Consider the following 25,519-nt stretch of genomic DNA (forward strand, 5'->3'; position numbering starts at 1 on the left):
TTATCAGAGAAGGGGGGGTGGATGACTTCTTTTTTTAATATATGTTTTTTTACCCTCCCGCTGAGGCTCCTTGGCATAAGAGGGTTGCTAGAGAGGAAAGCCACCAGAAACGTCAGTGAAGCAGCAGAAAAAGCTTCCAGGTGGTTGTGGATCAGGAGGGGTGGAGCATGGAGTAGCACGCTGCTTGGACACAAGCTGGGGACTGATCAACCCCGGCTGGGTCGCCCAGGTGAGGGTGTCTGATGATCTGAGACCCAAAACACCCCGTGACCCTGGGTTCATCACTGATGATGTGTCCACGCTGCAATAAATTCTAGGTGTTTCCATTAACTATTAATCAGAGGAGGGGGGTGGATGACTTCTTTTTTGAATATATATTTTTTTTACCCTCCCCAAAGCGACAAATATTTTGCCTTGAGCCTCCCTGAGTGACTTGCGGAAAACAAATTACCTTCCTTCCACCATAAATTAGATTTTTTTAAAAGCTACCCTTTGATGTTTGACATTTAAAAGCTGAAGACGCAATCCTGGAGTCTTTTTTTTTTTTTACTCTTTAAGTTAATTTTAACTGTTAATTTGGTGAATTTTAAATCAGACATGTAGAATACAGTGATTTTGACGAAATATCACTACTAAGGTCAGATTTGGGTGCGTGTTTTTGTAACAGAAGCAGAAGCATTCCTCCCAGATTATGTGTTGAAGGACAAATTGTATGCCTCTATTTTGCACCACCCCTCCCCCTCATAGATAACGAACAGTCCCTTATTATTATTATTATTATTATTATTATTATTATTATTATTATTACAGGACATGTATTGTGTTGAGTAGTGGGTGAGGTTGTCCCCTGTGTGTATTGGTACAGCTCAGGAGGAGGAGTCTGGTTACGTCTCCAAAAGATCACACGCCGAGTGGATCCAGCTCGTCCGCACACTCAGCCACTCTCTGCCCGGGAAGCAGCGCAGAGACGATGCCTGTGGAGAGGTGACCACCGCCGGATACCTGAAGCTCATCTCCTCAGCTATGGAGAACAAATAAATGAGAGCACAATCTGATCTTAAAACATGGCGAGGAGGCGGCGGTGAGAGCGGCGGTGGAAGCTCAGGATAGAAGCGCCTCTCTGGAGGAGGGAGGGGAGACCACGGCGCTCTCTTGTCTCTTAAGAGGATCAAGGAAAAAGGGAAATCGAGCTATTTATAAGCGGCGGACTGTTTGGACTATCCACCGGTGACAGCAACATGAGCGGCGGGCCGGATGAGAGCTCGGTGCGCGTCGCCCTGAGGTAAGGATCCAGCTCAGACCCTCCTCTCTCCAGAGATGCTGCTCACACCTGCTACAGCCATGCATGTTATCCTGCTGTATTGTTGCTCCACCCTCCATCATTCTCCATATATTCACCTCAGACACTCCATCTGCATCAATTCTTCCTCTTCTAGCCCCAAATCCCTCCACACCACTCCTTCTTCTTTCAGTGTGCCTTTATTTTGATGCCTCCCCATGCCTGGAGGAGCTAAAGCTCACTGCAGGCTGTACACAGCACATGTAGACAGGGGAGCATGATTACATGAGCTTCTTTTGTTAATACCTGCACTGCATGTACATGCTGTGTAGTGGATTTATGAATGAAGGTCTGCAGCTCTCAGGGATTACGCCAAGGAAAAGCCTGTAACTGTACCTCTGACTGTGTGTCTGTCTGTCTCCTGTGGTCAGAATAACAGTCTGAGCATTTCTATAGAGGATAGGGGAGACCGGGGCAGGTTGTCACATTTCTTACTTTCATGTAAATCCTGCAAAAATTGTCTCCTTAGTAGATTTCCTTTCAAAGTGTCAGGTAGGAACAGAGTGACCTTACTCTCCTGAAATTATTCTCTACAAAAGATATGGACTCAGGTCTTCCCAGTTGTAGGGTTGGTAGTCGCACACTATGGTTATGGTTGTCCCTATGTTATACAGTATTTAATGAAAATAAAAAATGGAGGCAATCTTAAAAAATGACAATTAAAAAGTTTAGTTTGATTGAAATGCAACAATCTAACAAATCCAAAATGCACGTTTGTATCCCTACATAGCAATATAAAGAACAATGCCAACAACAGTGATTACAGGACATATTCGACAGTCCATATCTTTTGAACAGAATAAACTTTCGAAGAGTAAGGTTACTCTGTTCCTACCTGACACGTTAGGCTTCCATTACACATTAAAAGGTAATCTTAAGGATTCAGTTTTTGAGGGGTTCGAATGAAATTAAAAATGTGACGACCAAGCCCCTGTCAGTGATTCATCCAGCCACTTTAAATACCAGAACAGTGCATGCACATTTTAGAAGGGGTGTAACAATATATATTGTAGTGTTGTCACGATACCAAAATCTTTGTTTCGGTACCCATACCAATATGAATTTCGATACTTTTTGGTACTTTTCCTAAGGAAAAGTCCTTTTGGATACAAACCTTTAGAACAATAAATAGTAGAGGTGTAACGGTACCAAAAAATTATGGTTCGGTAAGTATCTCAATACGGAAGTCACGGTTTGGTTGCTCAAATGTTTCACCAAGTTTGTGTTGTCTCCCTTTGCGAGGCAGACTTTGTCTTGTCTTTTTTCACGTGCACCAGCTGCGAATGTTGATACAGGCTTTGTCATACACACCACTTGCGTAATATGTGCTCCAATAGGAACAAGGAAGGCGTTTGTGTGCATCAATGAATTAAATAAATTAATGAATTGAATCAATTTAAAAAGTACCAATATTTTCCAAATGCAGTATAGTACCTTTTGGAATACTCTAGTACCGCGGTACTATTTTAGTACCAGTATACTGTGCAACACTAATATATTGTGTCATTGTCCAAAGTATCAATATCATATTGCAAGGGTGTCGAACTCATCCTCTCTCACTTAGTTCATGGGCCACATACTGTGCAGCCCAATTTGATCTCCAGTGGCCTGGACCAGTAAAACCACTGCATAGCATAATACATAATAGTGTAAAAAAAAAAGTACATTCTGAACATCAATCTATTTACAAATCAGATGATGAACAGTCTGAGATGTCTCAAAAGAAATAGATACAGTCTCAACAATGTGTCTCAGTATTTCCACCTTCAGTCAGTGTAATTCTCTCTGTCATTACATGTGTGCTCTCCCATTCATTTCCACTCCTGTGTAGTCATGCTGGCATCTGCACACCAATCTCAAGTGGGGGCTATTGAGGAAGCAGGTTCAGTTATCTCCCTCCCTACGAACCATTTACAGATCTAAGGTTTTGGCAGTGCCAGTATTGTTTTAAGATAAAAGTCTGATACTGATTCTTTTGTACTGAAGCTGCTGGTTTACAATATGTTGCACAGTGCTCAATATCTGAAAATATGACCACAGTATTCTGGTCAGAGTGAAAAGCCTCTGAAGCAGCATTTTGCATGGTTTAAAGTTGCTCCTAAAGCCTGACCTCTCAGCCGTCACAAGTGCACCAATATTAGGTGTGAAAAGTCATCCAGTGGGCCTCATTGGAGCCTTTGATGGGCAGGTTCTGTCCCGCCGGAAGTTTGACACCCCTGTCATATTGTATCGTGATGAAACTTGTGATTTACATCCTTACATTTGAGCGCTCTAGTTCCTCACAAAATTCCTGGCCATTTTTCTATAATTAAAGAAAGCAGGAGATATGTCACACCATTTATGTCAATGCCAACAAAGGGGAGTGACCGCTAACCCCAAAGACAAGTATGCCCAACTGGAATTTTTTGCTCTCGAGGACGCTAACAACCACACGTTGTCGCCCTCTCTTCAGATGTTTTCACAGTCATGATTGTTTTATTATAATCCCATTGTGTAAAGCCAAGAAAAGAATAAAAAAAAGTCCTCAACTCAACGTCAATCATCTTTAATAACGCTGTAGGTGACTTTCAACCCCAATTCTGAATATTTCAGGACCAGTATTTTTTTTAACAGCATTCTCTAGAGAGCGAGATCTAATGAATATGTCGTCCAACCCATGTGACAACCAACCCCGTTCTCCCCTATGAGGCTTTCTGTAGCCACATACAGGTTATTACAAAGCAGACACTGTATCTTTGAAGTGTCGACTGCGTTTGATCCATTCGCTTTCGACCATTTCACATTTGTAGTGTTTGTTAGTGTGTGTTGCAGTATCGTACCGGTCTGACCTTCGCCCTCTTGGCCAATCCACGCTGCCACTAACAGACGAGCTGAGACAGTCACCGTCTGGTCACTGCTTATTTCAGCGCTTCTCAGAAGTGTTTGTGTGCGGAGCAGCGGCTTCAGACATCAATAGAGTGACATGATAGGGTGGCAGCTAAAGTCCAAGGCAGGTGCTTTTTGGTGTGTGTGTTTCCGTGTGTGTGTGTGTTGGAAAGACAATCTGTAACGTCATGTGAACTGGATCAGTGAGAGAGAGAGAGGGACAAAAGCTTGTTCCTATCACGTTTCTCTTCCCTCGCTTGTTATTGTGCATTCAGACTTTGACCCAGAACTGTGTTTGCTGGGGCAACTCCGTTTACTAGCCTGTTTCCCTCTCTGTCATAGATAATAAATAATCTGTCAGTAACCGATATCCCATCATGCACTATGGTTCTTTAAGGCCCTAAAGTCTCATCAGGAAGATTTCATTCATAGTGTCAGATTACATTTGTGTGGCATCTTTAATAATGCAACATGAGTGTAGAGCTGCTGTTAGTTTACTGTAGACGACTTTCAAAGACGTTTTAAGCTTCAAAAGAATAAATAAACACACACACACTCAAGGCTACACAAAGGTGTGTGTGTGTGTGTGTGTGTGTGTCTTTGAGTGGAAACTACACCTGCTATTGTATCTTCTTAGAAAGCTCAGGCTTCATTCATTATTTGCAGAGCTCCGCCGTCTTGTTTGCTAGTCGGCTTTCCACCTTTGGTCCTATTGAAGGTCAGCCGACTATTCACTGGTTCATTCTTTCACTTATTTGTCTTTCTTTCTTCTGTTTTTCAAGTCACTCATTCATTTAATGTGGATTTTAGTCAGTAATTATTTATGACATGTTCTACGCTGACATGTTATGGGTGAAAGTTATGTGCCAATTATGTTCCTCTGTCATGAAAGGGTTGTATGACAGTATGTATGGATGAAGGTTGGAGTTGAGTTTGGTTGTTATGATACTCAAAAACAATAAGTAATCCTCACTTCACTGTGGAAAAGATCAAGATTGTAGGTAGAGTCAACAGTTCAGAGCTTCTTCTGAGGTCAGCTGTGGCACCTGAAGTGCTCCGTCACTAATCCTTCATTACACACACACACACATGGACTGATCCACTTCCTGTCACTGAGACTCAGCTGAATTTACCTGCAAGCTCACAGAGCTTCTTAATGTTTCAGTACACTGTGTGCTTTATTTGCATGAATGAGTTCAGACCTTTCTCACAGCAGACATTTGGGCTTAAAATAAATAGGTGGAGCTAATAACATTAGCAACAGCTCATTTCGAGTGCCCTTACAGGCCACAACAGTGAGCCAGCAAGTGCAATGCCAGAACCTGGGAACTATGACATGTCAAAATGTGTGTGAAAAAGATCTCCCTGTGGGTGCATGAGACCCTCAGAAAGAGGAGAAATCACCACCACCAGCTTATCCAGGTGCTTTGCCTGGAGGATGTTTGGGTCAAGGCTTATTTTAGGATGAGTGGGGGGCAGTTTCAGTAGCTGCTGTCAGTCGTCGGGCCTAATTAGGGCTGGTAAATATTAGCAAGTAGTTAAGGCAACAGTTTATTCAGATATGTCTTGCATCTTGTCTGAAAGTTAGTTTAACACAAACCATGTATGCTACCACTTGTCATCTTCACCATTGAAAGATCGCCTTTCAGTTAATCCGATTCAAGGGTGTAGGTTTCGTTTCAACACTGGGTGGACACATATGAAATAGAGGGTTGGGGGGTCCTTTATTAACCAATTTGTGCCTTCTCTGCATCAATTTATGGTGTCATTTTTTTTTAATTTTGTCAGAATAAAAGCCCTCTGTTACTTTCATGTGGTGGGTTTTCTCTGGGTACTCCAGCTTCCTCCCACAGTCCAAAGACATGCAGGTTAACTGGTGACTGTAAATTGTCCGTAGGTGTGAATGTGAGTGTGAATGGTTGTCTGTCTCTATGTGTCAGCCCTGTGATAGTCTGGTGACCTGTCCAGGGTGTACCCCATCTGGAAAAGTTGTCAGCCCTCCCACGACCCCTAACCGGGTAAGCGGTTATGGAAAATGAATGAATGTATGAATGTTACTTTCATATTTTTATTGATGGTAACAAGTGCAGATGTTCTACATTTTGAGGACATGTCGCCTTTGTCCCTCTTGAAATCTACACCTATGATCTGATTGGACAATGGGAAGAAAAGGCTAATGACGTCAGGCACTTCTCCAATCTAAGATAAAGTTTTCCAACTCAAGGTGTTCAGGGTGCTCCTGCAAAAATGCAAGGCGTCAAGAGTGTAAAAGTGTGGTGCTCAGCAACATAAAACCAGCAAGCAAAATACTTCACTGTCATTGGAAACATTTTCAAAAAGCCGCCCCGGGCTGCTAAAGTACACTTTGTCTGATTGGGGCCATAGCAGAGCATTTAGCAGCTTAAGAGCCAGATATTTTCATCAGGTGGTGGTGGAGACCAAAAACGGAGCTAAAAGAAGAGTAAATATTAGATTTGTATTTGTCAAGTGGCCACAAACACAACAACAAACTTGCTTTGTGTCTGCTTTATGAATAAAAAGGAACTGTTTGCTAACATGTTAGCCACAACATCTTTATAAGGGGATAGCATAGCATTGTTTTGTGTACAACTTGATCCACATCCCTCCTAAAAGAATCGATCAGTGCAGCTTTAACTAAATTTAAGTTTGATTTAATTAATTTTAGGCAGAAGTGTGGACTCAAATTCGATGACTTCAGACTCAACTTGACAAAATCAAAATAGACTTGCAACTCAACTTTGACTTTACACCAATGACACGTGACTTGACTTGAGCCTTTTGACATGACATGACATGTCTTGATGCCTTCCCCCAAGAAAATTTGAGAAGTGAAAGTTATTTGAGATTTAAGATTTACTTGTGACTTGTAAAACACAGACTTGGTCCCACCTCTGCTTATAAGCTGATGTGCACACACTGTGTTGTATCTGTGCTCAGTTGATAGGCAAGGCTTTAATCTGCAGATATTGCTGTTAAATGCTGAATTTAGGCTCAGCAGTAATAATGCTCAGAGCCAAGTCAGTCATTAGATACTTTTAAGCAGTCTCATCTTGTATGACACCTTTTCATCTTCTATTAAATCACTGACTTTATCCCTTTGAACATCAAACCGCTGCTACATGTTGGTGTTTTCAGCTTGGTTAATCGCCGTGGCAACATGGTAATTATTTGGGGCTTGTGGCGAACCTGAACTGTGAAGCATCTGAAAGACTTCTCCCTGCTCTGTAATAGTTTAGTTAGCTGTGTGTGTGTGTGTGTGTGTGTGTGTGTGTTTGTGGTAATCAGCTAGCAGGTTGCCAACCAGTGCCTGCCTCAGCCTGTGAGGCTAATGCTGTCTGTTAGCAAGTTCCTAATCCCCCATCCCAGCATGTCCGCAGTGATGAAACGTTTCTTTATCATCTCATTTGTGTGTCGTCTTTAGAGGCAGAACAAGAAAGAAAAGGGGTCTGGGCCGTGGTGTTAAGGGAGTGTTTGTCATTTTGATTTATAACTGGAGAGATGATGTCACTTAAAAGTCTATTTGCTCTGTGGACTTTCCTCTTGATGGATCCTCAGTTTATTTAAACATCAGATGTGTGTGCTGAGCTGCCATCTCTGGTTTTGAAGATTATCACGGCTGACAGCGTACAGATGGGTCACTCCAGTAGCACATTGTTGGGTGATTCAGCAAATACACACACACACACACACACACACACACACACACACACAGAGTTAGTGTTTACTGGGTTATCCCATGTGTGTGAATGTGTGTTTCAGCTCCTGTGTTCCAGATCTCTTTCCTTATGTAACACTCCATCTGTGTGCGTTCGTGTATGTTCATCTCGACCCATATTCCACAAAGAAACAATACAGGAAGTTAACGATTTATCCAAGACATGAGTTGTGGTACAGACTGAAGGAGCCACTCAAGTAACTTATTAGCATGTCAATATCCTTGAAGTGCAGCTTTAATAATTAAGAGCCAGAATTAGCCAGCCGCAATAGAATCAGGTTTCGTACTGTTGAATTCAGACAGCTCTTCCTCTTTAATTAGATAAGTGATTTTTAAAATATAGAAAGCTGGAAGGTCGTTTTCAAACTTACTTTAATGTTTGAACTTGTTTCTTCCACGTCTGGTCAGTGACTCTGTTATCAGCTGGAATTTTAGGTGGGCAATATGGACTAATGCTGCATTCATGTGCTCCTCGGATGGTCCCATTTCTAGAGTTGAAACATTGTTCTTCCGATATTGGTGTGTTTATGAGCTTTGAAGTTGTAATGTGGAAAGAACATGGACGCTACAAAGAAGACGTGTTGTTTTATAATGCTCAGAGCATTTGAACAACTCGTTCATAGCTGATTCAGTACCAGTGCATTCCCTAAAATGAGGGCTGCCCCCGACTAAGAATTTTCCTTGTCAACCAAGAGTCGTCATTTAGGGCCATTAGTCGACAAGTTGCCCACATGTTTATGATATTAATGTAATTATTAAATGATATATTTAGGGCGGGGCAACACACAGGTTTGAGTTGAAGGAAAGGAGAAAGAACAGTATCAGTAACATTGTTAACACTCTGCTACATTACAGAGAAATACAAAACCGTACTAATGAACCTTCATTAATATAGGCCTATATTTTATCTACAAGTGCGCGTCACACACTGAGCGAGCCGCCTGTTAATGACGCTGTGGGCAAAGCAGTAATGGTTGTGCTAAGTGGCTAATGGACATGTAGCTACTGACATGTTTCAGATCATACGTCATGTTTGTAGTCGACCAATGAAGATGAGTTTACATATCACTTTGGGTTCGTCCTTCACCTTCTCAAAATGATCCCACACTTTGGATTTCCTGCCTGACATGTTATTAACTAGCCTGTGGAATAACCGCAGGTACCAGCCCTGGAAATTAACAATCCAGTCCTTTTTTTTTTTTCTGTGACTAAGCAACCAATGAAATATTGCCGACTAATGACCTTTTTTGGTCGACTATTACTCCTAGTGACGATACGATATTGCCACACAAAAATATCACAGTACAGTGCTGTTTTGATTTTTCCCCCACCCCTATCAGTAAGGGATATTTGAGTTACAGTTAGGCAAATCCTTTCTTCGTTGGGTTTTATTTTGGATCAGAAATTTTTGCAGATTGCGTATCTGAGTGAGGTCTTGTTAAATTTGAGATTTGTGGTATTTTTAAAATATTTCACCTCAGTTTTGCACATCTTACATATGGCTTTGCTTTTGCCCAGCTCTTCTCTGTCTTCTTCATAGTTTTCATATCCAAAACGCAACCTGAAATCTGCCCTTAGGTTCGGCGGTGCCTTCAGTGGAGCAGCCCCAGGCATGTCTTGATTCAACTAAGGCTCCCCCAAACCTTTGTGAAATAAGCTTCAACTCAGATTGATTTAAACTCCTCATATTTGACATCTTTGCCAGTCTACGATGGGGACTGTAATGAAATGTAAAGCTAGCTTCAGCGACGAGGTTTGCGTATTTACTATGACAAAGAAAAACATTGATTATGTGCAAAATGCATTGCACAATTAATTGGGAAATGCAAACTAGACCAAGTTAGACCCCCACCATCTTAACCCCTTTCCTAAAACACAGAACTCCTATTGGCTCCTCTCAGGTGTGTGTCAGACACAAGTCCCACCCTCTTGACCTTTGTGGATTATGTGTGAAAGCAAAGGCTGTGTGCCTGCTGCCATGATACAAAAGCATTGTGTATGCTCGTGTGTGTGTGTGTGTGTGTGTGTGTGTGTGTGTGTGTGTGTGTGTGTGTGCGTGTCTGCATGCATGCGTAAACACATGTCCATCCAGGCATATTATGATAAATATTCATGAACCAGCTCAAGTGAACTGAGACACAAAGCAAAGCACGCTGCGAGCCATCTGCCAGCTGCAGTCATGTGATACTGCTGTTACTGAGATATTCAATAACTTGTGTCTAACTAGGCAGAGGTTAATTAATTGAGTATGGATTTTTTATCCATAAAAAAATCAGAGTTGTGTATAGTGTGGCTGTTTTTAAACTACTATTAGGCAAAACATATTTTCATACCATATTTATGTTTCCCCCAGTGTTCCATTGCTGTTATCAGGTATGTCATTTAGTGTCCCATGTGTGTCGTGAGTGGGCTGAACTGTCCTTGTCAAAAGGAACATTTCCATTAAGCTGGTGTCAGTGCTGGAGGCCAGTCGTGTGTGTGCGTGTGTGTGTGTGTATGTGTGTGTTATCCTCATACGCCCTCTCTTGACAGCCACCATCAAACCTCTCCCTCCTTCCTGCCCGGAGACCTTTGACCCAGGAAGCAGTCAGAGCTGTGATCAGTGACCCGGTCAGAATCCTCTAGTGGTAGCTTTGTTGTAGCTGTCACCATAGTAACCACGGGTAACCAGTTTCAAGGCCTGTGGTGTCAAGCTATGCCCTTGTGAATGGACACCGGTCAGTCCGCCATATAGACAACAAAGCGAGAGACAGAGAGAGGGGGGAAACTGAAACCCTGAGTCAGCGGTACGCTCTGCGTCTTTCCCGCTCTCTTGACCCGTCTCCATTTTTCCAGGCGTCAATGCCAGATGCCCTCTGTCACATCACTGCTGAGCTGTTTTCACACTGGACTCTGACATAAAAGACAGATCCAAGGTCTTCATCATGCGTCTTTATCGCTTCCTGTGAACTGGTGGGAGTTGTCTCGGCATCCTGAACATTCTGGTTGGCACTAATAAACAGTGAATTCCTTACTGTATGGTTGTTGCTAAACATTATTAAATACAAGACTACCTCTTGGACATAACCTCTGATCCCTGCAGACATCTTACATCTTTCATTATGATTCTAAATCCTGCACATTTCTGGGCAGAGTTTAGCTGCATTCAGCCTCTTTCAGGTCGAAGACTTGTTCGAGCTTGCTGCATACAGACGAACACTGAGGAGAGCGATACAGTGGATCGGCTCTTGATGTCAAGAGCAGCTGCCAGACAATAGAAAGGCTGTTGGTGAAACACAGTCCTGCTGAGTTGTATTAAAACAGTAGCTGCTCATTGTGGGTCTACTCTCTCTTTTATCTACAGCTTTCCATCATTTCTGTGTCTCTTCACTCAGACTCTTGCTCTGGGCGGCCATTAGACCACAAACAACACACACATACACAAATACAAATATACAAGTGCACCTGCTGGCTGATGTATTATAAAGGAGCTGTGTGTTTGTGTGTGCATGTTGTTATATAAGTCATGGTAGTGTACCTGAAGGCACCATTGAAGCACTCACACTGAAGAGGATGTGAGTGAATAGTACGATCGTGTTTCCTGCAGTCATACAGTCCTGAAGAAGAATAGAGTGAAGCTCTTTGGTATTTACACTTCAACAGAGGCCTTTCACGAGAGAGGGATTGGCCGTGTGTGTGTGTGTGCTGCAGTGCGGCCCCTCATTAGCCTCTGTTGGACAGCATCCGTCCGCAGTTTAGGCACCTCAGAGGACCACAGTCCACTCATATCTTCATCACAGCACTCACAGACATTCTTCAGCTGCTAAGGCTCAGCTGTTGTTGAAGCTTTTTTACTCCACTGCACATTATTCATAACTGAGACAGAAAATACTGCTTGTTATACTCTCACTTTTCACACTTCTGTTCAAAACCGAGAGCTAATTTCCAAGGTAAATTTTATAGTTTGTGTATGATTAATTGAAGAAAAAAAGGTATCTAATAAAGAAGGTGTAGATGGGTGTGTCCTGATTGCAAGCTTTGTTACAAACATGGATTGTGTAAAGGTGTGTTCAGCTCGGCACGCACCGATATGGATTTTTTTCAACCGATATGGATAACCGATAATTTCCCATTTTTGAATTTTAAAAAGAAGTGCATGACTTGTAGTTTATGTACACCTGAGGGTAAGAAAGGCTAAGATGTAAGGATAGACCGATACATCGGCCGGCCGATATATCGGGCCGATATTTGAGTTTTTTACTTGTATCGGCATCGGCCGATACGCGCGTAGGTTCGCAGATTTATTTTTCCCTGGCATGATTTACAGACAGGCATCCATGGGCAGCTCTGTGTTGCCGGAAGACCCTGCAGCGCACATGCAGCGAATCCTACTGTGTACAGTAGTTGTTGTTTTATTTATGCTTCAGCTTAAATATTTGTTTATTTTATGAAGACATTCCTGGAAGATTTAAGAGCACTGAACTCTTTTTTTTATTTGAATGTATAATAATAATAATAATAATAATAATAATAATATTCTACCTGTTCTACCTCAACTTTCCATCTTGTGTTAGTATTTTTTACTGTTCAATAAATGTTTCTTATTTTAAACTTGAGACCTGTAATATTTGTTATCATTGTGTCATTTTTTTAATGTAAATTGAGGGAGCAAAAGCAGTATCGGCTCCAAATATCGGCTCAAGAAAATCGGCAGTCCATAATTGGTCATCGGCTAAGGGTGATGGAAAAAAATCGGTATCAGCATCGGCCCTAAAAAATCCATATCGGTCTATCCTTACTAAGATGTATTCCATTTTACATAATAATGGAATACTACATAACTTTATAACTTTAGTCCAAACCAAAAGCAAAGAGGTCCAGCTCACTTGGACTTGGGCGAACTCGCTCTTGTTCGTGGTTGTTCAGAGTGAATGTGTATTCACATAGATACTTTGTAGTGGCATATCACACTCTTTTTCGGTCTCTTTTATCTGGAGCAGGTAAGAGGGAGCACATAACTCCCATTCTGGCCTCCCTCCACTGGCTGCCTGTGCACTTTAGAGTTCATTTTAAGATTCTTTTATTTGTTTTTAAATCTTTAAATAGTCTCGCCCCCGCCTTACCTCTCTGAGCTGCTCCATCCCTACGCTCCTGCTCGGTGCCTCAGGTCAGCTGATCAGCTGCTCCTGGAGGTACAGAGGTCCAATGCGGAAGCTCAGAGGGGATAGAGCTTTTTCTGTTGCTGCTCCCAAACTTTGGAACGACCTACATTTGTGCATCAGACAAGCCCCCTCACTGTCCACTTAAAACTTTTTATCCCTTGGCTTTCAACTCAGCATGAGACTCTGCACTTGTTTTAGTGGTTTTATTGTTTTTAATTGTTTGTTTTATGTCTGTTTTTAAATGCTCTATAAATAAAGTTCAGAACGTCTCGCCTCTGGCATCTCCCTTGTGGCGTGCCCGCTCAGTTCAATGGCCTCTCCAGCTCTTTCTCCAGGTGTGGCTAATTGCGGCTTATGAGTCATTACCACCAGCACATAAGACATGTATCAAACTACCAATAAAGCTATCATAACACTATTCATCGCGTGAGTGGAATGGCACAGGGAAAAAAGTTAACAGGAGTGGGCTGGACAGGAATTATAATAAGAATACATCAGTTTTTGTGTAAATATGCAAGTGTTGCTTTTATTGTTTTTGTGTTAAAAAAACAACAACACGAGAATGGGATGGGATGGAAGGCAATCTTTCAGGATAGGGACAGGACAGGAATGGGGGGTTTTTTTGTAGGCCTGGGGTGGGACAGGAGTTAAAGTCACTCCTTGTTCATCCTCTGGCGCAAATTTTTATACTGATGCGTTTTCAGCTCGGGTGGACACGTCTTTGCTTCAGTTTGTGCCATGGGGGAACATTTGCATCACCATGCATCATGCAGTCGCACTACCTTTGCCAACATCCCTGATGTTGTAAAACCCAATATGAGGGAAGTGTCTCTTAAGTTGTTTGTTTAAATATTATTTGGGTGAACTGGCTGTTGAAAGCAAAATTTGGCCTGGGCTTTGGGATGTAGCAGGTAATGCATGATGCAAACGGATTATTATAGATTTTAGGGATTTGGGATATGCAATTTAAAGGACTGTTTAGTTTAATTCCAGTACTTTGTGATTTCTGTCACTCCTAAAAAACAAACTTATAGTATCAATAATGTCCATGTCTCTTTAAATTGCTCTTATTTTTACTATCAAAACAGCCCAAAGTGAATTTTAAAGGCACAAAATCACTGTTGGTGGGACCAATCCCATCAAACACATATATTTCAGTCATTTAACACTACATACTGAATGCTTTTCAGTATTACAGGATCCAAAAATATGTGACTGTACATGTTGAGGTCAGGTGATGAGTCAGAGTGCTGGTAGCAGTGTGAAAAGTGCAGAAAAGAGTCTTGTTGTGCACTGCCTCGTGGGCTCAGATGTTCCTTTCTGTTTGTGTTGAATCACTGGGTGCCGCCTGTTCTATGCAGCGTCTGAGCGAACCTCAACACTAAACCAAAAATTAGATTAGTGAGGATTAGATTCCGAAGGTAGGAATGAAACGTCATGCTTTGCTGTCAGCGATGATGCAGAGTGATCAGCTGCATCCCGAGGGAGCGATTTGATTGGCTGATTGTCAGGAGGGGTGATGTCAGCAAGTGATTTGATTGGCTGTGTTTCAGGAAGGATGAGATCAGCAGCATGGTGGTGATGGACTGACTCATCTCCTTTTTACCAGCATCTCCTCATTTCCTGTCAACCTCTTTTGCTGATCAATAGGTCAGCAGAGGGGAACGCTGATGGCGAATTTATCTATTTTTATATCATGTATCTGCTCTTATTTCCAAGATCAGGATCGGATGATGGTCTCTAACAAAGTCATTAAAATACTTAATGCCTTGGTAATAGCCACCAGGTCTACTTATTGTCATCATATAGGCTGTTTTTGTGTGTGGTTGTGTGTTTCAGCACAGGGATGCTTCTCACTACACGCACATGCTGCAAGTATACCTAACTGATATTATGTGTGGCATGTAAATTCTTAAGCTGGTTGACATGTTTTTCTCCTCTTGAAAGTTTCAGAGTATGAGACCTCCAAAACCAAGGCCAGTGGCGTATGATGTCTGGGATTTCTCTAAGCATGACTGTGTGTGCATGAGGAGCCCAGTGTGTCTCAGGCTGTCGCTGTAATCGCAGTAATGAGACGGTGAACAGGAGCCTAACAGGACCCGTCACATGGGGAGAGGCTGACAAAGCTCCTCTGTGTGTGTCTCTGTCTGTGATGTGATGTGTGTGTGTATAGGCCTATGTATGTATTATAAAAGGTATATGTGTATGGACTATATTATATATGTGTGTATATGCCCCATTTCATTTCGTAGAAAGTTCAGTGAACTGTATCTCAACTTTCTGAACTCCTCACATAAGTCACAGCCAGCCAGAGGCTTTTCTTGGAGACTGGTTTCTTGTTTACAAACATCATTGGCTGCACGCTAGTCAGGGCGCAAAACTTTGGCTGCTGGTCACAATATTGTAGTCAACCACTGTAATCAGTACATTTTGAATTGTTTGTCAATTCTTGTTGACTCTAAAATAAAGCGCCATTTTAGAGTTTGATCTTTAATCTTTTATTTGCATATTAATACATCATTATGGAAATTGTTAGCTAACAAGAGCTGATTATTAGTCGGGGCGGAGGACCCACGATACGATATTATCACGATACGATATTGCGATACAATATATGCGATATATTGCAATTTAGTACCTTTCTTTCCAACTGCAAATTATTTCCTCAAAGGAAAACTTTGTCAATATGGGTTTTACGCCCTCTGTGACACCAGATTGAGTGCAAGTGACATCTGCTACTTGCCACAAAGCATTTCAACTGACCGTCATCTAAAGTTTGTATTTGTTCGAGAAAATATCTGGTGCTTACGTTTTATTTAATACGGAAAGTAAACCTGCTTCCATTTATTTAAAAAAAAATTTAATAGAATGTATTGCAGTTTTCATGAATGCTAGCAAGAGTTCAATATGAAGCTAGAGTCAGGAGACAGCTAGCTTAATGTTTAGACTGAAAACGACGAGCAACAGCTAGCACGTCTCTACCCAAAGGTAAAAATATCTGCTTAGGAGCATCTGTGAAGCTCACTAAATAACTTGTTTTATCTCATTTAATCCGAAAAAGCAAAATGCTACACTTTTTTGGCTAATAGTAGCTTCCTGATTTTTGATACCTTGGGACAAAGCCGTTTCCCCATGCTCGACCAATAATGCTAAGCTAAGCTAGCTAGCGGCTGGCTCCAGCTACATTGTGGACTGACAGCTGTGAGAGTGATGTCAATCCCCTCATCTAAATCTTGGCAAGACCACGAATGAGCTTATTTTCCAAAATGTCAAACTATGGCTTTAAAGGTCTAGTGTGTAGGATTTAGTGGCTTCTAGTGGTAACGTTGCAGAGCTGAAACCAATGGCCCTATTGAGAGCCAGTGTTTGTTGTATTCACACTGGGTGCGAATAAAACCATTTGCTACGGGTGAAATACATGTAAAGTCAATATAAAGACGTGAATTCCTACCATGCGCCGCGACGGACACAATGCGAATGACGTGAAATACACAAATTAAGTGGCGCAAATGAAGCGAGTAGCATGATTTCGCATCATATGCTTATTCTCGAGATTTGAAAAATCTGTACTGAAGTGACCAATTCGCTCCACGATAGCCAGTCAGCATTGAGATTATGACACAAAGGATGTACTGGTTCATTCATCGATTGAGCAATTTCACGTGTGTATGAAGCAGGTAAACACAAAATATTCTAGCGTTCAAGCTTGTGCAAGTAATAAAACACGAATATTCCCGCATCCCGCTTGGTGTGACATAACATTTGTCCACTCAGGGCTACTGTAGAAGAGTGGCATTGAGATAAAAATGACTTATTCTAATTAAAAAAACCAAAATGATTCTTATTTTCAGAGATTATAGATTAACGAACAGTAGTTATTAGGGATGGGCATCAATTTTTGATTATCGATGATTGATTGTTAAGGCTTTTGATCGATCACAAATCATTTTGATCAATAGTCGCTGTGTTTCCCCTACAATGCCTGGCATAGGTCTGGCGAGCCGCCGTGCCAACGAGACCCCCCGCCCGGCGAGCACGGTGGCTCGACGGGCCTACGAGACCCCCGCCGGACCTGTGCCAGGCAAAAAAATCAGAAACAGACGGAGGCTCTCATTGCTCTCCAAAGCCTCGGCGGCTTCCCTTGAGGCCTCTGAAAACACTAAGCCATTGAAAGACGGAGGTTTCGCTGAAAACTGAAGCCTGTAACCCCTGGCTGGCAACGGTTGTAAACACCCAGGGGTGAACTGCGCATGCGCACCATTCTTTCTCTTTGGCCTGGGGGGTTGAAGCTCAAAACTGGGGCAGCTGCACTCTCTTGCGACCTCTCTCTTTTGAAATACTTGCTTATCAATTAATCGATAATTGATCGTTAATTTTTTTGATGATCGAATAATGAATTTTGATCGTTTGCCCATCCCTAGTAGTTATGAATATTTTATACCATTTTTGCCAGTAGATGCCCCTAAATCCTACACAATTGACCTTAACCTACTAAAATTTAGGCATTTTACTAGCGTGGAAAACACATCAATTAGTGACAAAGTGTTGCTCACTGCAATGATTACATTTTTCTGTAGCATAGAGGCGTGTTCATGTGTTTCAGGTGGGAAGAAATTCTTTGTAACAGAGGTCACAGGGTCACTGGGCTTTGTTTACTGATTGGCTGTGGGCTGCAATTAGACACCATGAGTTTAACTATCCCCAATGTTTGGTTCAATCACACTTCGCCACAGAGTGACACGCCCGCAGCTCGATGCAGCAGCTGCAGTTTTCCATGGCTATTACATGGCAGCTCGCCACAGGCCACACTTGGTGTGTTTTTGGAGTAAGAGTTTTTGGCTTTTTGGGGCTTTAACTAATGACCACTGCTTGTACAACCCTGGCAAAACAACGCAGACCTTCTTGTTATAATGTAAAGTGGCTGATGTCTCTCTAATCCTCTCCACTCTGGAACTTCTTAGTATGTTTTTCTCAGCCTTCCCTCTGACCGGCTGAAACTGTCATAGCAGATTATTGTGCTGAGCAGTTATTACACAGAGGTTTTCACTTGGCCTTGGGGGCCCCTGATCTGTTTGTGTGTACCTGTGACTCGGGTTTTCACCTTTGATGTGTGGTAGTAGTAATAATAGTCATTTCTTGACGCTGTACGAGACAAGATGCAAAAAATCAAGTGCGGCCAAAATCACAAAGTATTCAACATCCTCAAAGCAGTGAAGCTGCATGTACAAGAGAAAGTGTTGAGGCATGCTTCTCTGTGTGCGTGCGTGTGTACGAGTGCGTGATTGTGCACATTTAGGAAGTGGCGGAGTTATATTTCCTGGAGAAACAGCCTGTGAGGAGCCAGCGTGTGTCACTCTAGAAGGTGGATTAGTGCTGAAAGTCTCCACAGCGCTGAAGGGCAGCCCTTATTCAGCCAGGAGAAAAGAGTGTTTTGGGTTGAACCACAGAGTGAAGCCTGCCAGATCATAATCACAGCTAAAGTCAGTCACACTAATAACATACCAGCAGGACGGGCTTCACACCTTGCTTATCCCTCACCTGTCTACAGTTAGCTGAGACACGTGTGATGTCAGAACTTGTGTTAGTTGTGAATACATACCCAGAGAGAGGTCCAGTGTTCAGAGATCATTAATGTAAGGTGAAGACACACTTGATCTTTATTTGAGATCCGGTACAAGAAATGCACCGATCCAGCTTTTTCAGTTTCGATACCGATCCTGATGCTGTGGCTTTGAGTATCAGCCAATAACCCGATACCAATCCGATACCATGGTTGACCTAAAAAGCTATATACCTTTACATGTATAACAGAAAAGACTAGAGGCATCAGACATTGATGACTACAAGATGAAACAGATTATGCAATGATGAACTATTTATTTTTAACAGAAATAAACAATTGTGCAACAGCAGTTGAAATAGTGTGAAATACCTCCACACGGCAGATTCTCTCCTTCGCTCCATGACATTTGACGTAGCTCGCGTCGCAATAGAATTAAAGGGAAAGGATCACCTCAGGTGTAGGTTGCATTTTCCGATACCCGATACATCTATTTTGATATCGGGGCCGATATTCGATCCAGATATCAGATTGGTGCATCCCTATCCGTTACACACCATCAAAAATCTAGCAATGCACAACATGGATGAAACCATGTGTTTGGAGGCAAATAGCTTTGCAGCATGTAGCCCATTAAATACAAACAGAATTTGCATTTACTACTTTGCAAACCGTGCTAAATGTTTTTAGAATGGCTTTCCATCTTTAAGGCAGCCATTGGCCTCCATTCATTTTGGTGCACTATTGAAGTCTATATAGTTGGAAGACTAACGTCCAGCTTCAAGTTTGGTTTTGCACCTTCAACACCTCCGCAGCACACCAGACACATCCATGCATGGCTTTCAGTTCTGAGTTTGCTACTTATGTGCGGACTCTCTACTTGTCACATTCACTGAGCCAGTTTGTGACTGCTACTATGACTCTTTCCGATGCGTCTCATCTGATGCTAAAGGCCACTGCCCAAACGTTGATATATAACACACTGGGAGTGAAATTAGGTTGGTAGCTACCAAACACAAGATTTGTAGGAATGATTAGTGGGGAAAGAAGTTGTTAAAAATAAGATGGGATTATTCAGAGTAGTCCAGTGGGTTGGCATGAGGTAGGATGTTTTAATCTTGATAGTGGTGCGTAGAAAAGTCTTAACATCTTTAGCACCTTGAAGAGCAAAGAAATTAGTGAGAAAAAGTCTCTATGTAGGGTTTCTAAAGGCTGAAGCAACTCAGTCATGGTCTTGTTATGTGAAAGACCATCATTACATTACACAGAGGGATAATAGGTCTGTTTGACTGGATGGACTGTGGTGGCCTCCTAATGTGGAGATAGTCATCAATGTTTTGTCTGAGCTGTAACCATTATGTCTCATCTCTTTCTTTTCAGCCTCTGTCTTTATCTCTCTCAGACAGTCATCTTCCTCTTTAGCCCACCCTTTCTATCTCTCAATGTATAGAGGACCCTGAGGATGTCACACAAAACAAACATTGTGTCACACTGTGGAGATGAACACAATCAGAAAGACTGGGCATGTAGTCTAAATGGGGCCACTGTTAAACAGCTGCGTTCCCTCGGTTCTTCTACACAACGAGCAGCCGATCACTTGCTTCATTGTACTGTACTGGATTTGACGTTTTCTGACTTTGACATCTCATGTTGAAGTCCTCATTTCGGCGCACTTCTTTCAAGTTGCCGAAGTGAACAATGACCCAGTGACTTAATGCCCTTGCTGTAAGCAGCAGTGAGTGCCTCCATTGTTACACGGGATTACAGTAATGGCTCTCTGTCAGGTTTTGGGAAAGTGGCCAAAGGGATTAACGCAGATTCCCTCCTGTAATGCCTGATACCATCCTACTATTAAATCACAGTCTCCTCAGATGATCTAAACACTCTGACTGTTACAGTTACATCAGTTACACCTGGAACAGCCTTGATTACGAATGGTTTTAATAAGCTCTGTTATAAAAGTTAAAGCAGCACTAATTTATATTTCCATGTTAACGACAGGTCAAACTGCTCCTAGTGACAAATCCACGGAGAGTAATTACCTGACTCTGTGGTTCCCCTCAGCTCTATGGAGCTTTTTAGCATCTTTCAGCTCACGTCTTTGGTATAACAGCCAAAACCTGATCTGTTTTGGCTCAGTCTCACTGTTCCCACAAGTATTTTTTTCCAGAAGCTGTTTTTAACTTTGAAAAATCCACTGTACACCATCTGCCTGTACCAACCAACAGAGAAAACAAAGTTAGCAACTAACTGGAAAACATAGCAGAGCATTTAGCAGCCATATTTAGCCAGATATTTCCCACAGGATTTGGTGGAGACCAAAACAAAGCTAAAAGGAGCCCACTGGTGACAAACAAATGCTAGTGTTGCTCTGTGTCTGCTGAATGTGTAACCAGGCAAGTGTTGCTAACTCAGTATTGTAATTAGGAAATAAAAAGTTTTGAAAAATAAAGGAATTCTCTATTTCTCTACTATAATGTTGTAATCTGTTTGTGTCATTTCAAAATAAGACATTCATCCATACTCACACACATTGGCCGAAAATGGACAAGTTTTAAATTCAAGTGTGAAAAACAACAGCGGTTCAAAGGTTAAATTGCTATGGAGTTACTGGTTTTCCCCTCATTCTTCAACATTTTTAAGGAATACTTAACCCCCCAAATGACCATGACGATGAATCTGTGAAGAAAAGATGCTTTTTCTTGCATGCCTTCATGGTGAACAAAGAATCCAAAAAACAAATAAAATTCTTGATGACTTGAACTCGTAGGGTTCCGCATTTAACAACAGCAAAACTATATCAAAACATCTGTTCACAAACTCACACAACTCGTGCAGTATAATCCACGTCTCATTTATCCAGTCGTATGCTCACTACTTTACGAATAGGCAGCTCTTTCCAACAGGGAACTGAGCTAAAAGTGAAATATAAGCTTTCTTCCAAGCCAGACTCCACTGACAAAAACGTGAATTTTACCTCATTGATGACAGGAGCTGCTGGTCTACCACTGCCTCCATCATTTAGTTAGTTTGTGTTGTTGTGTGGCTTTGACTTAGTTCGGCTTCACCAAAGTCACCCAATAACATAAACAAACTACAGATTGAGGCAGTGGTAGACCAGCAGCTCCCGTGTTCAGTGAGGTAAAATTACTGTTTTTGTCAGTGGAGTCTGGCTTTGAAGAGAGCATAGATAAGTTTCTCTTTCAGGTCAGTTCCCTGTCAGAAAGGGCTGTTTGTTTGGGAAGCACCAAGCATATGACTGGATAATGAGACTGACAGTACAGGAGTTGTGCTGATAGTTTTGCTGATGTTAATGTGGACCCCTATATCTTCAATTCATCAAGAATTTCCTCTATTTTTGGATTTGTTGTTCACCGTGAAGGCATAGGAAATAAGTTTTTTTTTTTTTTGTCACAAATTCAGTGCAACACAGGGTAATTGATATACAAATGGTTATTTGGGGATGAAGTATTCCTTTAAGGGTCTAGGGCCAGTTGCACAAAGCACCTTAAGTTAAGATTTTCCTGAAATTATAAGTTAAGGTTGCCTTGTGATAAAATCGGTTGCACAAAACATCCTTAAGTCTTCTCCTTAAGGTTTTTCAAAATGTTTACTTACTCATTATTATCTTGGTCTTTTTACTTAAGGAATTGCTTAAAGTTTGTCAAACTGTCAGACTTTAGTAGCCAAAGCAAGGACAAAAACATGAAGTACCTCCGACTCCATCTTAACTGCAACATGGCTGAGTTTATGGAGATAAATGAGAAAAACATAAGGCTTCCAGGAAGAGTGTTCTGCGACCAGGAGAACTTGATGGACACACTTAATGATGAGCAAATGATTTTGAGCTATAAATTTGACTGGAAGTCAATTTATGATGGTGACTGTCTGGTGTTAGATTACTCAACTGTCCAGAGCTGCACTCTTCCAGACTCTTTACAAGTAATGGTTGCTCTATGGTTTTAGGCAATGTGGTCTTTCCAGTCAGTTACTGGTGAGGTATTTCATTTAAGACTTAAGTGTCATACTTTTAGTAAATTACTGACCTCCTTTAATAAATATGCAGTACTGGAATAATAGATAGCACCACAATACTTGCAAATTAGGAGATTGTTAGGTGAATGGTACCTTCATTTTAAACATATTTTTCTAGTACTGATACTAGATGATAGTAAATAGCCTGAGCTGTACTATGACACAGAATTAGTCAACTCTGATGTCAAAGCTTGACAAGCAAAATGATTGCGCTGCAATTGTAGGATCGTATATCTACATTTTGACTCGTTTCACCTGCTGTCGCTATCAAAATTGGGCAGTTCTGCTGTCCATAACACAAAGGTGACAGTAATGCTCTGCAGGTGTAAAGTTACTGCAGGTAGGTCTGTGTGTCTCCTCAAACCTGGATCCACTGGTCCCTCTTTTTCATCAGGGATTTAGTCCCAGATAGAGTCTGCTAAATAGCTGGGATCTGATGTCACCCCCACACACACACACACACACGCACACACACGCACACACACACGCACACACTGACTGTCCTTCCAGGCCATTCAGAACGTCTATAGGCCCTTGCTGTGATGAATGTGAGACTCTTTTTTTAATGCAAGCACACTCAAAAAGTAGTGCACACAGAATACAAACTGCATGCAAAGCACCACATCCTCACACACACACACACACACACACACACTCTCTCTCTCTCTCACACACACACACACACACACACACACACACACACACACACACACACACACACACTCTGAGCCAATGCCTGTCAGCAGAGCAACAATAGCAGCCATTTATAATGATACTGTCCTGAGATTCTCAGGTGTCTTGGTTGTTATTTTTCTCTTTAATTTATCTGGGTTCATTTTGGCTGCAGCTTTGGAGAAATAAATGTTGTACTTACAAAAAATATCCAAAAAGGAAATTTCCTTTTTTTTTTCTAAAGCATGTCCAATAATATTTCTGGTATTTCAGTGTTATCTTTTGCTGTATATAATCTTTAATATGTTCCTTTCAAGGCTGCAAATGTTTCTCCCAATAAGTCCAAGCCATTTCCTTCCAATATTTCACTTCCTCTTCAGGTGGACAGTGAGTTCAGTGATGAGTGGCCAGAGGTGCATCATGGGAGGAAATGATGTAATAACAGTGTGTTTATTTGTACTAAAGCAAACGGAGCGATTCCTTAATGAAATCCAGGGTGGGACTGTTTATTCAGAGCTCTCTCTTGAACAGTGAGGGCACTGTGCTGTGTATGGTGGCTGCTGGAGAGTATGCTGGCACTGCATGGTCCTTCTCACACACACAAACAGACACACACACTGCACAGTAGCAGCACTCATCAGGTTGCAGCTGAGTGAAAATATTACCTCCTGCTCAGCTACATTTTTATCATCACAGCTGTAAAAATCAATCATGTCAAATATCAGATAAATTCGTGATCAGGCTGTGGCTGCATGCACAGACAGCTCCGCTCTGCCGCTGTCTTACACACACATTAACAATCATCCACAGATCGGAGTTGCCAGAGGCCTTGAGAATCTAGGAAAGTTTGTGCATTTAAAAAATGAGGCTTTAAATTAAAATTGATCGTGGAAATGTCCTCAACAGGGTTTGATTTTTAGCCTTTTTTCTGGCTCATATCTGTAGTCATTATGTGAGGGATTTTCGGGTTTTTTAGGCAGGGCTGCTTCTTGCTATTATCTGCTTTTAAAGCGCCAGTCAGTCTTGGATGATAGACAAAAAATGTTTTCCTCAGGAGCTGAAAGTTTGGAAGAAATCCAGACTACTGTCTCTGTCTCCCTCTGTCTACCAGGATCCGTCCTCAGCTGGCCAAGGAGAAGATCGAGGGCTGCCACATCTGTACGTATGTGATGCCCGGGGAGCCGCAGGTCGTCCTGGGTAAGGACAAGGCCTTCACCTACGACTATGTCTTCGACATGGATACCCAGCAGGAATCGATCTACACCCACTGCACTGAGAGGCTCATCGAAGGCTGCTTCGAAGGCTACAATGCCACTATCTTTGCATACGGACAGGTGGGTGTTTTGCATGCTGCTAGGTCAGCACAGGGCACATATGCACTGTGTTCCCTCTTTGCATCGCTCCAGGGGATGGAGCTACTTCCAGCGAGATTTACGGCGGCATGTGACATGAAGCTGATTTGGTTTCATATCATCAGTCTGGGTACTGAGGGAGTGAACATGCCTCAGAGCTGCAGCAGCTCTGTCAATACACTATCAGCTGACTTGTTCCGACCTGCTTGCTCCACCGCAGCTTTATATTGGCTCTGATAGATTAGCCTGAGAAGGCGAGATAGAAAGGGAGTTTATTACCCAATCAAAGCAGAGTGTGAACAGATTGCTTCGCCTCGTACCAGAGCAGGGAAGTAAAGTCGAAACATAATTGAGAAACATTAAATAGATGAAACACTAACCTGCCCTCTGACAGTTCAGCAGTTTAAAGGAATAGTTAGACATTTTGGCATTTTGGTGACAATGCAGCCTTTACAAGTTACATCATAACATAACATTGCAGTATACAGAGAACAATACCAAGCATCATCATAACACACAACATCGTAACACACGTGATAACATTACAGCATAAACAGGACAAGACTTAAACACACACTCAGATAAGCTCCTGATAATTCCATCATCAGCTTAAATGAAAAGCCCATCACACTCAGTGTTCCCGACACATTATGAAACATAGTACTGTCCATTTCAAACATGGTGCAAGAAGGGCCCCAGTCTTCAAATTTTTACCAGTGGTTACTCACGGTAAGGTTGCGAAAAAATCACCTGCAGCCCAGAAATAATTTTCCCTGTAGGCCACCATAATAATATGGGATGGAATCTTTCTGTTCTGAA

General features: G+C 42.0%; 1 protein-coding gene across 2 annotated transcripts in view; it reads left to right on the top strand.

The window, feature by feature from the left end:
* The first annotated feature begins 911 nt into the window (after window positions 1–911).
* LOC125882833 (kinesin-like protein KIF21A) overlaps window positions 912–25,519 on the top strand; it is a 53,894-nt gene continuing 29,286 nt past the window's right edge. For both annotated transcript variants that reach the window (XM_049566727.1, XM_049566729.1), the window contains exons 1-2: window positions 912–1,282; window positions 24,460–24,682. In XM_049566727.1, the coding sequence (XP_049422684.1) occupies window positions 1,239–1,282; window positions 24,460–24,682 (267 nt within the window). In that variant the 5' untranslated portion in view covers window positions 912–1,238. The remainder of the gene's footprint in view (window positions 1,283–24,459; window positions 24,683–25,519) is intronic.

The sequence above is a fragment of the Epinephelus fuscoguttatus genome, linkage group LG22 (genome assembly GCF_011397635.1).
Source record: "Epinephelus fuscoguttatus linkage group LG22, E.fuscoguttatus.final_Chr_v1".
NCBI lineage: Eukaryota > Metazoa > Chordata > Actinopteri > Perciformes > Serranidae > Epinephelus > Epinephelus fuscoguttatus.